The following is a 17,769-nucleotide window of genomic DNA, read 5'->3' as shown; positions in this document are numbered from 1 at the left end:
ACTATAGTAGCTAAGACAGTCTCAGCAAATAGAAGGTGATCAACCAATATTGATTTTTAAGCGAAACGTGAGAAAGATACTAAACTATGTTAAAGTCAGAGGTCACAGACATGAGGACGTTAGGGCATTGGAAAATAGAGAAAAATTAGATAAAGGCAGGAAGAATTAAAGAAATGTTACACGTTATACTTACAAGTACCTTGGTCTGTAAACACAGGTTTTAATGGAGACATCAAGTGATTTTTTTTATAGAGTCAGTATCACTGATTTGGGAGGGTTGAATTTAATGAAGAGACTTATGGTTATTCTAAGCTGAAGTAATAGGTTGCACATGGCAATATTTTATTTCTCTATCTCTTAATTTGAATAAAACCTCAAAAAGCAGAAAAAATAGGAATCACCCATAATCCAGGATTTGAAAAATCTGTTTCAAATAAAGTTAAAATCCGCTATAAAGCCCTCGAGTCCTTTTCCCCAGAAGTAATGACTATCAGTGTTTGTGTGCATCAGCTTCTAGGTTTTACCTTATACTTCTTGTAATGTGTGTGTGTGTGTGTGTGTGTGTGTGTCTGTGTGTGGGTGTGGGTGGGTGGGTGGCTATATCTCTCTCTCTCACACACACACACACACACACTTTCTCATTCTCTTTCTTTTTTTCTGCATTTTAAAGATTTGTAATTTTTGTGGGTACAGAGTAGGTGTATACATTTATGGGGTACTTGAGATGTATTGATTCAGAAAAACAATGCAAAATAATTACATCAGGGTAAATGGAGTATTCCTTACCTCAAGTATTCATCCTCTATTTGTGTTACAAGCAATCCAACTATACTCTTTTGGTTATGTTGAAATGTATAATAAATTTTTGTTGACTGTGGTCACCCTGTTCTGCTATCAAATACTAGATCTTATACATTTTGTCTAACTATATTTTTATACCCATTAACTCTACCCCCTCCTGCCCTCTCCCTCACTACCCTTCCCAGCTTCTGGTAACCATCATTCTATTCTCTTTCTCCATGAATTTGATTGTTTTACTTTTTAGCTCCCACAAATATGTGTGAACCTGTGAAGTTTGTCTTTCTGTACCTGGCTTGTTACACTTAATATAATGTCCTCCAGTTCCATCCATGTTTTTGCAAATGACAGAAACAGTCTTTTTTATAACTAAATACCATTCAGTCATAAAAAATCTTCTTATAGATTGTAGTTTTCATTGGATTTCTGTAATGATCAATGGTGTTGAGCACCTTTTCATATACCTGCTTGCAGGTAGTTTACAAATGGGTACTTTGAAAATGCGGTAGATATACACAATGGAGTACTATTCAGTCATTAAAAAAGTACTTTAAAAAAGTATTTTTAATGACTGAATAGTACTCCATTGTGTATATCTACCACATCGTGTGTATCTACCACATTTTCTATATCCATTCATCTGTGGATGGACACTTAGGTTGCTTTCAACTCTTGGCAATTGTGACTAGTGCTACAGTGAACATCGGAGTGCAAGTATCTCTTCGATATACTGATTTCCTTTCTTTTGGATATACTTAGCAGTGGGATTGCTGGATTGCATGGTAGTTCTATTTTTAGTTTTTTGGGGAACCTCCAAACCATTCTCCATAGTGGTTGTACTAATTTACATTCCCCCCAACAATGTATGAGTGTTCTCTTACCTCCACATCCTTTCCAGCATTTGTTATTTCTTGTCTTTTGGATAAAAGTCATTTTAACTGGCTTTACTGGTCATTACATTTCATTGTAATTTTGATTTGCATTTTCTATAATGATAAATGGTGTTGAGCACCTTTGCATATACCTGCTTGCCATCTGTGTGTCTTCTTTTGAAAAATGTTTTTTCAAATCTTTTGCTGATTATTTAATGAGATTATTAGATTTTTTCCTGTACAGTTTGAGCTCCCTATCTCTTCTAGTTATTAATCTCTTGTCAGATGGGTAGTGTGCAAATGTTTTCTATCATTCTGTGGGTTGTCTCTTCACTTTGCTGATTGTTTCCTTTGCTGTATAGAAGTTTTTCAACCTGATGTGAACCCATTTGTCCATTTTTGCTTTGGTTGCCTGTGCTTGTAAGGTATTATTCAAGAAATCTTTGCCCAGCCCAATGTCCTGGAGAGTTTCCCCAATGTTTATTTTTAGTGGTTCCATGATTTGAGGTCTTAGATTCAATTCTTTACTCCATTTTTTATTCAATTTCTGTATATGGTGAGAGATAGGGGTCTAGTTTCCTTCTTCTGCCTATGGATATCCAGTTTTCTCAGCATCATTTATTTAAGAGACTGTCCTTTCTCCAGTGTATATTTCTGGCACCCTTGTCAAAAAATGAATTCACTGTAGGTGTATGAATTTGTTTCTGGGTTTGCTATTCCGTTCCATTAGGCTGTGTGTCTGTTTTTATGTCAGTACCAAGCTGTTTTGGTTACTATAGCTCTATAGTATAATTTGAAATGCAGTAATGTGATTCCTTCAGTTTTGTTTTTTGCTCAAGAGAGTTTTGGCTATTCTGGGTCTGTTGCAGTTCCATATAAATTTTAGCATTTTTTTTCTATTTCTGTGAAGAATGTCATTGGTATTTTGATAAGGATTGCATTGAATCTAGATTGCTTTGGGTAGTGTGGACATTTTAACAATATTGGTTCTTCCAATCCACGAACATGGAATATCTTTCCATTTTTGTGTGTCCTCTTCGATTTATTCTATTAATGTTTTACAGTTTTCAGTTTAGAGATATTTCACTTCAATTAATTCCTAGGGATTTTATTTTATTTGTAGCCACTGTAAATGGGATTATTTACTTGATTTCTTTTTCAGATTGTTTGCTGTTGGCATATAGAAATGCTACTGATTTTTGTATGTTGACCTTGTATCCTGCAACTTTACTGAATTTGTTTATTAGTTCCAATAATTTTTTGATGATGAAGTCTAGGTTTTTCCAAATATATGGTCATATCATCTGCAAACAAGGATAATTTGACTTCTTTCTTTCCAGTTTAGATGCCTTTTATTTTTTTCTCTTGTCTGATTGCTCTAGCTAGGACTTCTAGTACTATGTTGACTAACAGTGATGAAAGTGGGCATCCTTGGTGTTTTCTATATCTTGGAGGACCCCGTTTAGTATGATATTAGCTGTGGGTTTGTTGTATATTACTTTTTTAGTGTGGTGAGGTGTATTCCTCTATACTCAGTTTGTTGTGGCCTTTGTATCATGAAAGGATGTTGAATTTTATCAAATGGGTTTTCATCATCATATGTTGTTGATTTTCATTCTCTTGATAGGATGTATCACATTGATTTGTGTATGTTGAACTATCCTTGAATGCCTGGGATAAATCCCACTGGGCAATGATGAATTATCTTTTTAATGTGTTGTTAAATTCAGTTTGCTACTAGTTTATTGATGATTTTTGTGCCAATGTTCAATATCAGGAATGTTGACCTGTAGTTTGATTTCTTCCGTATGTCTTTCTGGTTTGGGTATAAGGGTAATACTCACCTTGTAGAATGAGTTTTGAAGTATTCCCTGCTCCTTCATTTTTTTGAAATAGTTTGAGAAGGTTGATATTAGTTCTTCTTTAAATGTTTGGTAGAAATCAGCTGTGAAGCCATTGGGTCCTGGCCTTTCTTTGCTGGGAGACTTTTTATTACTTCTGTGATCCCCTTACTTGTTAATGGTCTGTTCATGTCTTGGATTTCTTCATGTTTCAATCTGGGTAGAATGTATGTGTCTAGAAATTTATCCATTTCTTCTACATTTTCCAATTTATTAGCATATAGTTGCTCATAGTAGCCCCCAATGATCCTTTGAATTTCTATAGTATCAGTTGTAATGTTGTAATGTCTCCTTTTTCAAAAAACTTTTGAAAATGAAACCAACTTTTGTTTCATTGATCTTTTTTATTGTTTTCTTCATTTCAATATCCTTTATTTCTGCTCTGATCTTTATTATTTCTATTCTTCTACTACTTTTGGGTTTAGTTTGCTATAGCTTTTCCAGTTTATTAAGATGAATTTTTAGGTTGTTTGTTTGAAGTTTTTCTACTTTTCAGATGTAGGCACTTAAAGCTATAATTTCCTCTTAGTACTGCTTTTGCCATATCCCGTAGGTTTTGGTATGTTGTGTTTCCATTATCATTTGTTTCAGTGAATTTTTAAATGTACTTTTTAATTTCTTCATTGACCCACTGGTTGTTCAGGAGCATGTTGTTTAATTTCCATGTATTTGTACAGTTTCCAAGATTCCTCTTGTTATTTATTTCTAGGTTATTCCATTGTAGTCAGAGAAGATACTTGATGTAATTTCAATTTTTTAATTTTTTAAGACTTATTTGTGGCAAAACACACGTTCTATCCTTGAGAATGATCTATATGCTGAAGGGAAGAATGTGCATTCTGTAGCTGTTGAGTGAAATTTTCTGTAGATATCTATCAGGACCATTGGTCCATAGTGTAGATTAAGTTTGATGTTTCTTTGTTGGTTTTCCATCTGGATGATCTGTGCAATGCTGAAAGTAGGGTGTTGCAGTTTCCAGCTTTAACTGTATTGGGGTCTATCTCTCTTTAGCTCTAATATTTGCTTTATATATTATATTTGGGTGCTCCAGTGTTGGATGCATATATATTTACAGTTGTTATGCCCTCTTGCTGAACTGACCCATTTATCATTTTATAATCACCTTCTTTCTCTCTTTATATAGTCTTTGTATTGAAAAATCTATTTTGTACAGTTATTCCTGCTCTTTTTTGGTTTCCATTTGCATGGAATATCTTTCGCCATTCCTTTATTTCCAGTCTATGTGTTCCTTTATAGGTGAACTGTGTTTCTTGTAGGCAACAGATCATTGGGTCTTATTTTTTTGTTTTGTTTTATAATCCATTCAGTTGCTCTGTGTCTTTTGATTGAAGAGTTTAATCAATTCATAGTCAATATTATTATTCACAAATAAGGACTTATTCCTGACATTCTGTGATTTGTTTTCTGTTTGTTTTGCAATCATCTTCTCTTCCTTCTTTCCATTCTCCCTGTCTTCCTTTTAGTGAAGGTTTTTTCCTCAGGTGGCATTTTTAAATTTCTTTGTTTTTTATTTTGTGTATGTTTTCTGATTTGAGGTTATCACGAGGCTTGTAAATGATATCTTCTAATCCATTATTTTAAACAGATGACAACTTAACACTGACTGCATAAATAAACAAGCAAACAGAAAACTAATAACAACTCTAACTTTGTCCCCCCGCTTTTTAACTTCTTGTTGTTTCTATTTATTATTTATTGTACTGTCTATGTCTTGAAAAGTTATTGTTATTATTTTTGATCAGTTCATCTTTTGGTCTTTCTACTCAAAATATGAGTAGTTTACACACCAGAATTATAACGTTATAATATTCTGCGTGTTTCGTATACTTGCTATTGCCAGTCAGTTTTGCACCTTCAGATAATTTCTTATTGCTCATTAACATTTTCTTTCCAATTGAAGAACTCCTTTTTGCATCTCACGTAGGGCAGGTCTGGTGTTGATAAAATCTCTCAGCTTTTGTTTGTCTGGAAAGTCTTTATTTCTCCTTTATGTTTGAAGTATATTTTCTCTTGATATACTATTCTAGGAAAAGAAGATTTTTTTTTCCTTCAGCACTTTAAATATGTCAGGCCACTCTATCCTGGCCTGTAAAGTTTCCACTGAGAAGTCTGCTGCCAGGTGTATTGGAGCTCCATTGTATGTTGTTTTTTTCTCTTGCTGCGTTTAGGATCCTTTCTTTATCCTTGAGTCTTTGGGAGTTTGATTATTAAATGTCTTGAAGTAGTCTTATTTGGGTTAAATCTGCTTGATGTTTTGTAGCCTTCTTGTGCTTGAATATTGATATCTTTCTCTAGGTGTGGGAAGTTCTCTGTTATTACCCTTTGAATAAACTTTCTACCTTAATATCTCTCTCTACCTCCTCTTTAAGGCCAATAACTCTTAGATTTGTCCCTCTGAGGCTATTTGCTAGTTGCGGTAGATGTGCTTCATTTTTTTCTCATTCTTTTCTAATTTATCTCTTCTGACTGTGTATTTTCAAATAACTCAACTTCAAGCTTACTAGTTCTTTCTTCTGCTTCATTAATTCTGCTTTTAAGAGACTCTGATATACTCTTCAGTATGTCTGTTGCATCTTTCGGCTCCAGAATTTCTGCTTGTGTTTAATTCTTTCCATTTCTTTGCTAAATGTATCTGATATAATTCTGAATTCCTTGTCTATGTTATCTTAGATTTCATTGAACTTCCTCAAAACAGTTATTTTGAATTCTCTGAAAGGTCACATATCTCTCTCTCTCCAGCATTGGCCAGTGGTGTCTTATTTAATTTGCTTGGCGTGGTCATGTTTTTTTGGATGGCCTTGATACTTGTGGATGTTTATTGGTGTCTGTGCATTGAAGAGTTGTAATCTAAGTTTTTGGTCTCTCCAGCCATGTGTGCATTAGGTGGCACCCCAAGCCCAGTAACAGTGTGACTCTTTCAGACTCATAGAGATATCACCTTTGTGGTCTTGGATAAGATCTGGAAGAATTCTCTGGATTACTAGGCAGAGACTTTTGGTCTCTTCCCTTACTTTCTCCCAAACAAACAAGCAGAGTCTCTTTCTCTGTCTACTGAGCTGCCTAGGGCTTGAAGAGGGGTGACATAAGCATCCCTGTCTCTACCCATCACTGGGACGATGCTGGGTCAGACCTGAATCCAGCACAGTACCGGGTCTCACCCAAGGCCCATGGTAGCCACTGCCTGGCTATCATCTATGTTCTCTCAAGGCCCTAGGGCTCTGGCTGCAAAACTAGCCAGGCCTTTGTTCTTCCCTCCAGAGAAGCAAGTTGCCCCCAGCCCTGTGCAGGTGCAGAGGTAACATCTAGGAACCAAGGCCTGGAGTCAGCAACCTGGAACTCTATTCTACTGTGGCTAAACTGGCACCCATGCCACAAGACAAAGTTTCTCCCACTCTTCCCTCTCCTTTCCACCATCAGAGGAGTCTTTTTCCATGGCCACTGCCACCCCAGGCCCACAGCAAGTACTGCTTGACTACCACCAATGTGCACTTAAGGCCCAAGGGCTCTTCAGTCAGCTTGTGGTGACTCTTCCTTCAGGGCAGTGGATCCCCCTTTGGCCCAGGGCAGGTTCAGAAATGCCATCCAAGAGCCAAGGCCTGGAATTGGGAACCTCAAGGGATTCATGTGGTGCTCTGTCCCACTGTGGCTGAGTTGGTACTTAAGGTGCAAGACAAACTCCCTTTTACTCTTCCCTCCCTTTTTCTCAAGCAGAAGGAGTCTCATCCCAGTCAATTCTCACTACAGCTGGGAAAGTGCTCAGTCTGAAGCCATCTGAAGCCAGCACGTCTCTGAGTCTCACCCCAGAACCACAGCATGTACTGCCTGGATATTGCTGCTGATTATTCAGGGCCTAAGGTCTCTTTACTCAGCAGGTGATTAATTCTGCCAGGACTTGGTCCTTCCCTTCAAGGTAGTAGTTTTGCTTCTGGCCCAAAGCGGCTCTAGAAATGTAGCCTGGGAGCTATGGCCTAGAATATGGGTCTCAGGACCGCCCGGTACCCTATCCTACTGTGGCTGAGCTGGTAGCTAAGTGGCGAAAGAAAGTCCTCTTTACTCTTCCCTCTCCTCTCCTCAAGCAGAGGGAAGGAATGTCTCCCATAAGCTGTCAGCTGTGCTGCCCGTGGTTAGGGGAGGGGTGGCACAAGCACTCCCTTAGCCATCCTGGCTGGTATCTCACTAGGTAGCATGTTCCCCAAGTCCACCGGTTCCAAGCCTGGCATAGAACCATTATTTGCCCAAGAATTGTAGTCTTTGTGGCCTAGACTGCCTTTCAAGTTTATTTAGGACCCTACAGCCTTTAGCCCATGGTGGAAAGGCTTAATACAACTCAGGTTCTGACTGTAAGGGTGGGTGAGTCCCCTCTGGCTAGGGCAATATAAATGCTCCCTCTGTGGGCCCCAGCTGAATTCTGCCCCATTTTGCTTTCTGCTGTGACAGGGTAGCACTCTGTTCCAATGCAAAGTCGCACAATCACTGCCCTCTTCCTCCCCCAAGGACACAGATTCTGTCTCCACACCTCACAGCTACTGCTGGGAGTTGGGAGAGTGGTGACATTAACAATTCAAGACTGTCTTTCCTACATTCTTCAGTGCATTTTTCAGTGATATGAAGTTAAAACCAGGTACTGTGATCACTCACCTGAGTTTTGGTTCTTATGAAGGTGCTTTATGATGTATGTAGTCAATTTGATGTTCCTGCAGGGAGGACAGTCAGTGAAGGCTTCCATTTGGCTATCTTGCTCTGCTTCCTCCCCTCCCTTCCTCCCTCTCTCCCTCCCTCCTTTCTTTTTTTCCTTTCCTTTCCTTTTCTTTTCTTTCTCTCTATTTCTTTCTTTCTCTCTTCTAAAAAATGGTATAATTCTATACAAACTGGCTAAAAACTTGTTTTATTTGCTCGCCCTTCTAGGTCAATACATACAAATCCACTTTCTTATTTTTATTGGCCAGCCAGTGTGATTTTGCTTGGATGTTTCAGAAATTATTTAACCATTCCTCAGTTGGTGGTCAGTTGTTCTCAGTCTTATTCAAATAAGTAATTCCAGCTGCCTTTTGTTGTAATATATCGTGTATTCTTTAGACAAATAATGCTGCAGTGAACATCTTTGTACATATGTATTTACATTTTCATGTCATTCTGTCTGTAATATGGATTCCAACAAGTGGGATAGCTTATTTGGAGATATGCAGAGACTCAATATTTACTTATATTGTCAAATTCTATCTTCTCTGATACCCATTTACACTCCAGCCAGTATATGCAATTGCACATTTCTTCACCTCCTCATCAGTCATTGAGTATTTTTTAGCTAATCTGGTAAGCAAAAATTTTCTTTTGCAAAAAACATTACATTACATTTATTAAATTATTTGCAAAAGGGGGTAAATGTGTTTGTGTGAAAATGTCTTCTAAGAGCACACTGTAGACTGCATGGCAGAGGTAGAGATGATAGGCAGGAAAACACTCAGGAGGATAGATTAATTAATAAAAGTCAGAGATCATGAAGACTTAAGCGGGCAGAAGATGGTGCCCCCTTTTCAGAGTTAAGTGGATATCAACTAGCATATTAGCTGTATATTGTTATTAATAATGTATGGGCATGATTTGGCAAGTATTTCTTTAAAAGCAAAAAGAAGTTTGTTTTGAAGTTAGAAATCATCCAGTACTTCCAAGTTGTGCAATACATTTAAGGCATTATGTATTCAACGACTCGAATTTAAATGATGAATCCATTAATATATTGCTTGAAATATAGACCATAGTCTTTGTCTTCCTGAGGATATTTTAATCAAAATATTAAAAATAAGCTGGAGTCTCATTCAAATAGTTAATTCCAGCTGCCTTTTGTTGTAATATATCATGAAATATTTCTCTGATGGATGGGTAGCCAAATGCAGATAAAATTAGCTTTGCAGTCATTCATTTTAAATTGCTCTTGAATCACTTGAAAGTAAATTCCATTTCAGAAGAATACGCTTCAAGTCTCAGACAAAGAGATAATGGTCCTATATTTTATGATATAAGAAATAATAGTTTAAGTCTTATGATTCAGAAATATAGAAACTTATGTATTAAGTTGATGAAAATTAAGGCTTGATATATAGCAGTAAAACCAGCAACCTAAAGCTCCCTAGATTGATGTTCATAGCATAATATTTTCCTGTGAAGAATTAGGTGGAATGAAAGTCTATAAAAATAATACATGGTGTAAAGCTTTCTCTTCTTGGATATAAATGAAAAAGCAAAAGCCTATGTGAAATAACAGAAAAAAGGAAATACTGAGATTTATTGATATCAAGATAAAAATGGTACTACTGTTGGAACGTCAGTATTGAGTAATAGTAGGAAGTGGAAAATTAAGTCAAATATTGGAGGAGAGTAAAATGAATAATAGCATTACATCTAAATCAAAAAAGCATTAAGTTAATACTGAATTCAATGTACAGAACAAAAGCAACTCTGGAAATTTTACCTTGTTAATTTGAATGAACTACATGTACAAAACGTGTTTCACAATTAATTAATCAAGTCATTTTGCCCAGATAGCACAATGCAGTCAATACCAGCAGCTGGGGTGTGCATTTATAGAAAATGTAATAATTTGGGATACCCGTGGCATGTTGCCAGAAACAAGTTCACAGTCTGAAGTTGCTGTTCACAGACTGATTCCTATTATCACCCTAATGTCACTCCTTCAGATATTTATATTAAGAAATAAAGTGGTAAGAGGATGTACTCACTGATGTCCTTGAAGAAAAAAAAATCAATTTTTTGATAGCTTCAAGTTTTACAGCATGACCTTAATAGTATCATAAAGCTGTTTTTTTATTTTGTTTTGTGGGGATTTTTTTGTAGTATGGTAATATTAATTGAATGAAAAGTACTGATCTCAGTAAACAGTCTACCACCTCAGGGTGGAATCACAGACTTTCTTATCCCCATGGGTTCAGCAGTCCTTTAATGCCCTGAAAAAGTAAAAATTTTAGCATGACAGGGATTTTACTTATTTTGGATCAGAGGCCCTTTGATGGGCACTAGGGAACATCCAAAGGAAGGCCACAAACACATATAAAGTCACACACCTTCCTTTGCACACCATTGCAAATACACTTGCTTAGAGAATTGATATGAGCCTGAGTTTCTCAGTCTGAACGATTGTATTTTCCTTTAGAAAATAGCTAATTACCACAAGAAGCGGGGAAAAACAAAGTTCCAAAATGAATATCCAATAATAAAGATGCAATTTCATTTTTCAGACTTTCCATGAAGTGAGATGCTCATTTAACTGACATTTGTAGACAGGGCTGGCTTCACGGGTATGTGACCTCTGCTGTCACACAGGACCAGTGTTTGGTTTAATGCTCTGCTGTCACCATCTCAGAATTCTTAATAAATTTTTAACCAGGAATCTTGAATTTTCATTCTTCCTTGGGCCACACAAATTTTGTAGCCAGTCCTGTTTGTAGATATTTCTATTGTTAAAACATCTTATAATTGTCAATGAATCTGAGGCACTATAAACTCTAAACCCTTGTGAATCTCTTAGTAATGATCAAAGTTGCCATTAGTATAGTATGCATGCATTTGTAAGATTTTTATTAACCCCATATAATGTGCTAGACTTATGGAAAATGAAAATGAAAACAATATAGTCCCTGCTTTCAAAGAGTTTCATTTCTAGTGTTAAGCATTTGTTGTATATTTCTAGCTTTTTGAAAATTGGTAATAGTCTTATAAAACCAATTGCAAAGCTGAAAAGTAGATTTCTCCACTTGTATGACTGGCAAATGCATTGCACAGAGGAGCTAAATATTTATGTAGGATAAATAGTATTTGTAGCTGATCACTTTATCTTTAAATACATGTAGCTATAGTCATGCTGGATGTTTAAATTAAAGTTTTCATCTATTATTTTAGTTGAAGAGAATTGGCTGGCTTGTTTCATTTTCAAAACTTTCTCTAGAATAGGAAAAAGTTACGATACAATTTCATAAAAAGATGATTTCTAAAATAACACTGTATCTGAGAATTAATGCTGTAACTTGACAGTTTTGTATGGAGCAAGAATCAGAAAGCGTTCTTTTAGTATGTTTAACTTGATGGTGGGACCAACTTCCATTGTTGAGTAAGGTACCCAGGTCATCTTTTGTATGTGGAGAAAGCAAGGATTTCACAACAGGGGTGAGCCCACTGATAATCAGCTTATTTGCATTTTATCATATCTGTCCCACTGTACAAATCTACTAACTCAAGGTCTTGAATTTTCTATATTAATATCATTCTCAACAACTGAATTGAGTAATAGAAGTGATATGCCATATTGCCTATAACAGGAATTCATCCAGGGCATAGGCTTGAATTTCCTCTGTGAATATTATAGGAAATCTTAATAAACTAATATGCTGTGGTTGGCTAAGGCATCTCTCTAGATAAACTTTTAAGGATTGGTTCTGCAGAAACTATAATGATATGTAAAGAAAAACTGGATTTATTAAATTAAAACATTTCTAATGATAGAAATCTTCCTTAATAAGTTGCATTTTCAAGTGTTAACAAACATCTTGAAAAATCAATAACTGTGTGAAACCTCAAACCAAGATATAGGTTCATTTCTCTTTACTTGTTGTGATCATGTTGTCTTAAAAGTCAAAATTAAGGAAATACAAAGTTAGTTTGCCCATACATTTTCTAAATATATTGTTAAATTATTACTTTTTTCCCAGCATTTAACAGTGCTGCTTTTGACTTGAAAATGTGTGACTCATTTTGCTTCCATTTGTCTTTTCAGTAGTTTACAATAAAACAATCAGAAGAAAGAGATACACGCTTTGGCAAGGCAGAGTAATCAATTTTTAGTGCCTATGAAGTTTTTCTATAGCAGGTGAACATTTAAATACTTTTGCTATATTATTGAATAAGGTAAGGTAGTATACAATCATCTATATCTTGCAATCATTCCTTTTCAAGTTTTGCCTTCTGAAACAATGGCTTAAAGATTTATCATACTTTTCATGCTTAAAAAAATATAGTTATTAAATACATTCACATGTTTTTGTGTGTACATAGTCAAAAAATAAAATCTAGTTGACCTTCTGCCTTCATAAATAGTAATAATTAAAAACAACAGCTAACTTCTATAGAATTTGAGTCATGTTTTGTGGAGCTTCATTGATTATCAGCACCGGCCATCATCACATATAACAGTAAGTGCTTTAGAAGAAAAAAAAATTGGATAAGACCTTCAAGACATCAGTTTCACGCTGATGGATTTGTCAATAGTTCAGTTCCTCATCCCTTTGCCTTTCTGAGCTATGTTTATTTAAGCAGTCTTGAATGTTCTTGCATATTGACTAAAGGAGCTGCAACTGATGGAAACAAGGTTATTCTTTAGTAAGCTGACAATTTTGGTCCTTTATGTTCAACAATGGAAAAACTAGAAATGATGCCCTGCCAAAAGAAAGCAAATTAAGGAGGTAAAGTGAGAAGAAATATCTAGGTATAGGAAACAACATTTACATTTCAGTGTCAAAAATTTACTACTGTGGGCAGCTTAGAATGCTAGTTTTGTCAGTGATGCAAGTGAAGTCAATTTTTACTGCAAAATAGATTAGCAGAGACCGGACATCATTACTATTTGACAGCTATCTTATGACTTGAATGAAAAAAGTTCCAAGCCAGTTTTCTTAGTGGACAGATGTCCACTATACCAATGGCTATCTTCCAACACAGGGCAACAACTGAAGGAGAAATAAAATGACTTTCAACACAACATGTGAGCAACCAGCCTTTAAGTACCAATACCATACTCTATATTTACTACTGAATATAAGTACACTTAAAGAACTTGTAAAAAAATTTTAATTTTGACATCAGAGTTTTCACATTACATATTTGTAACCAATTTGGGGAATTAGTAATAGCTTTGTTCTCCTCTGTCCCAGTTGGAAGATTATTATTAGGCTGAACTTATTTATGATGTGTTGGAAAGACTGTTTTTACCTTGACTTCTGTAAAACACAATAATAGGTTTTATTACAAAAAGCACATTTATTGTTAATTTTTTATTTTGAATCATGCAGAATCCAGGTTTAAAATGTATCTCAAAGTGTGCAAATTATCTAAAGTGGTTTTTAAATTTTGGGTTGAATGAGTATTTCACACAATGACATCTTTTGAAAATAACAACAGATTTGAATTTGAACGTAAATATCCTTAATTAAAGTTTCTAATATTTCTGCTCAGCTCCTTGCAAAGGATGTAAGCTTTATCTATGAGCCTTATGCTTTTCAAAGACATGTTTCTAATGAAGTTGCCCTTGCTTTTGTCTGCTCTCAAGGGTGACACTCTATAATGGGAAATGCAGTGATACATCGGGAAGATCATGGTTTTTAATTGAGATACACATGAATTCCAGTTTCAGCTCTGCTATTTACTACCTATGTGCTCAGGGCAACTTATTTATCCTCCCTGATGTTGAGTTTTGCTGTGTATAGAAATGGGAATAATAATCCATATCCTTAAACGACCAGTCAATAGATCTAACATACTGCCTTGCACACAGCAGGCATTCGCATCACTTAATTACTGCATTTATAAGTCATTATTTTTACATGACTAGCAAGTAGAAGGCAAGTTGTTACAATGTGTTAACCATTTTCCACTTTCTTCTTGTTTCTCAGACGACGACTTTTTTCATGAACTCCCAGAAACGTTTCCTTCTGATCCACCTGAGCCTCTACCACATTTCCTTATTGAGCCTGAAGAAGCTTATATTGTGAAGAATAAGCCTGTGAACCTGTACTGTAAAGCAAGCCCTGCCACCCAGATCTATTTCAAGTGTAATAGTGAGTGGGTTCATCAGAAGGACCACATAGTAGATGAAAGAGTAGATGAAACTTCCGGTGAGTTTTCCATTGCATTTGCATTGCAGTTCAAGATTCACTTACTCACTACTCTAGCCTGTGGCCATACTATTATTTCAATTAGTGGAATGGAAAATGGAGTTATTCTTTGACAAAAAGTTTTGAATTGGTTTGGTTAAGATTTGGTGATCTTGTTTCATATGTTGAAAAGTAAAATGGTGTGAATAAATCTTGACTTGCTTCCTGTTGGACTACATGAAATTAAAACATGGTTCATACTTAAGAAGATAAATAATGCGAATGAACAGACTGACAATGTTAAATGCCCAAGCAAATAACATTCTCGAATTGCACTTGCGTGGTAGTCAGATCTAAATATCCTGAGTTCTGGGGAGCATTTTTAACTAGGATAAATTGAACGTGTTTACATTACCGTCTAACGAAAATCCATGTGCGTAGTTTGCCCTTATATTTGTTAAGGATTTGTAAATGTCGTAGATTCAAAGTACCTTATACTCATAACTTACATCCAAAAGTGAATCCTAACTTCCTAACTCTTATCTAAAATTAAATTGAGGGTGATTCAGAACAGTGATAGTGTAGGATCCATGAACAGAAGGAATGGTAATTGTAGCCCTTTCTCAGAGGGTCTTGATCTGATTATCTTTGCCCCTGGCATGGTTAAAACTCCTGACTTTGTTGCTCTGTAAATACCATCCTTAAAGATAAAATACTAAAGGCAAAGAAAGGATGAAGTAGATTCTAATAACCTGTGGGATTTCAATTAGATATAAAGAATAGCAATTTTCTGCTACACAATGGATAAGTTAGGGTAGTTGTGGAATCTCCTGGAGTTCTTTTAAATTGGAAACATATATATCTTTCCATGGTAGTGAATGTGTTTTTGCTCTCCAGCAGAGCGAATAACTCTTTGAACTTTCAGATCTCTTCCAGACTTATGATTTTGTAATGTTGACATATATTTAAGTATTAAGACTTTATTATTCAACATTTTCAAGCCAAAGAATATCAAGCATGACAAAAATTGAAGCATTTAAATATCTTTGTTACCCTTAATAGATATCTCTCTGGACCAAAATGGATACACATGTTCAAAATCCCAATTGTAAATAATTCATATTTGTGCCCAAGTGTTGGATTAACCAGAGACAAGTAGAGACCAGCACTTGAGGGCTCTACTTTCTACTTTCAAGGTCTCCGACAAGATAAGTAGCATATTGAGGTGACAGAACATAAAGAAATAGAACAGACTATGAGAGGACTGAGAAGATGCAACTTTTTAAAAAGCATGTAGGACATATTCTTTATAACATAAATGGTCTTTGGAAAATCAGGTGGCAACTCTACATAATTGCTTGTCAATTTGTGAATCAATATGCTCACTGAATGCAAGCTGATGACTGCAGATATAACCGGGTATCCAATTGTAGGGTAGCTTACTTCAGGGAATTGTCCCACCTCTTGGTCTAATTACTCAGAAAATAACTCCACCAGATGTCTTCAAAATCTCAAGTGGATTGAGTTTTATTTGTTTCAGTTCATGTATTTGTATAGATATCAAACAAATAAGCTTTAATGATACAAGAAAAGAGAAAGAAATCACAAAAGCTCAAATATGTTGCAACATATTCAGGCTTATCTTTACTAAAATAATGAGATGACTGTATAGGAAGATTATAAATAGAAGCAAAACTATTCTAATGTCGAACGCTTCTAGCAATTTCATGCTTTGTTGGTAACACACCCACACACACATATACACATGTATTGAGAGAGATTTCCTTTCTGTGAAATCCTTATTTTTTATAATTGTACACAAAATTAATTAATAGTACATACATCAATGATTAAGACTACCTTATAAATTAACTATGAACTAAAATAGTTTGCATGTTTTCATTTAAATTCAGGAGAGATAGATGAGAACTAAGAGAAGATTTAGGAAATTCAATACTTTCTCAGTTCTCCTGAGATTCAGGAATGGAGTAAAATACAATATAGCTTTATTGGGAGCTTTCATTTTCATCCAGAACTTTACAAAAAAGGCCAGCATCCAGCCAAAGGCTGACATAGTAGACTCATGTAGGTATTACCTTTAAAGTTAGGAAAAACTTGGTGGGAATGTATATTAGTACAACCTCTATGGAAAACAGTATGGAGATTTCTCAGAGAACTAAAAGTAAAACACCATTTAATCCAGCAATCCCACTACTTGGCATCTACCCAAAGGAAAAGAAATCATTACATCAAAAAGATACCTGCACTCATATGTTTTTCATAGCTCTATTCACGATAGCAAAGATAGGGAATCAACCCAAGTGCCCATCAGTGGATAATCAGATAAAGAAAATGTGATATATACAAACAATAGAATACTATTCATCCATAAAAAAGACTGAAGCCATGTCTTTTGCAGCAAGATGGATGGAACTGGAAGCTGTTATCTTAAGTGAAGTAACTCAGACCCAGAAATATATTAACAAATGCCACATATTCTCACTTGTGAGAGCTAAATAATGTGTACACGTGGATGTTGAGTGTGAAATGATAGACAACAGAGACTCAGAAGGGTGCAGGTGGGTGAGGGGGGGTTGGTGATGAGAAATTACTTAATAGGTACAGTGTATGTTATTCAGGTGGATGGATACCCCAAAAGCCCTGACTTTACCACTATACAATCTATTCATGCAACAAATTATACTTATATCCCATAAATTACTACAAATAAAAAGAATGAAGTTAGGAAAAAGACAAAGATGCCCACAGATACCATTATTAATTGGTATTATTCTAATCTACTAGCCAGTGCCATTAGACAACACAAGTAATGAAGAGGTACAAAAATAGTGAAGAAAGTGGAAAATTATCATTTATGACAAATTGTGTGATTTTGTACTCCTGGAAAATGTATGCATTTTAAAAGAAAAAAAATCTTCAAATCAAGAGAATAGAGAAAATAGGTGATAAAAAATTTGTATCACCAACCAACTTTCCTATGTACAGACAGCCAATTCAAATTAAAATGCAGTAAAAGATGTCATTTAGAATAGCTATGTAAAAGAAAACATGTAGGTATGTACTTATCAAACATTTTGCAGAATTTTGTAAAGGAAATGTAAAAATCCTACTTAGAGACAAAAAAGATATCATGACTTACATTAAGGAAAGACATATTCTTGAATGGAAAGGCCGAATATGTTTAAATGTCTAATACTTATAAATGAATCTGTAATGTCACCATCATTTTATTAAAAATAATTTGGGAAAATAGCTGAGAGAATTCTTAAATAGTAGAGT

At 35.3% G+C, this 17,769-nt stretch overlaps 1 protein-coding gene across 1 annotated transcript in view; it reads left to right on the top strand.

The window, feature by feature from the left end:
• UNC5C (unc-5 netrin receptor C) overlaps nt 1–17,769 on the top strand; it is a 400,199-nt gene that overhangs the window by 206,619 nt on the left and 175,811 nt on the right. Inside the window, exon 2 of the mRNA XM_030819147.1 lies at nt 14,269–14,490. Within this exon, the coding sequence (XP_030675007.1) occupies nt 14,269–14,490 (222 nt within the window). The remainder of the gene's footprint in view (nt 1–14,268; nt 14,491–17,769) is intronic.

Source organism: Nomascus leucogenys, chromosome 9 (genome assembly GCF_006542625.1).
Source record: "Nomascus leucogenys isolate Asia chromosome 9, Asia_NLE_v1, whole genome shotgun sequence".
Classification (NCBI taxonomy): domain Eukaryota; kingdom Metazoa; phylum Chordata; class Mammalia; order Primates; family Hylobatidae; genus Nomascus; species Nomascus leucogenys.
This window is presented reverse-complemented; position numbering and strand designations above follow the sequence as displayed.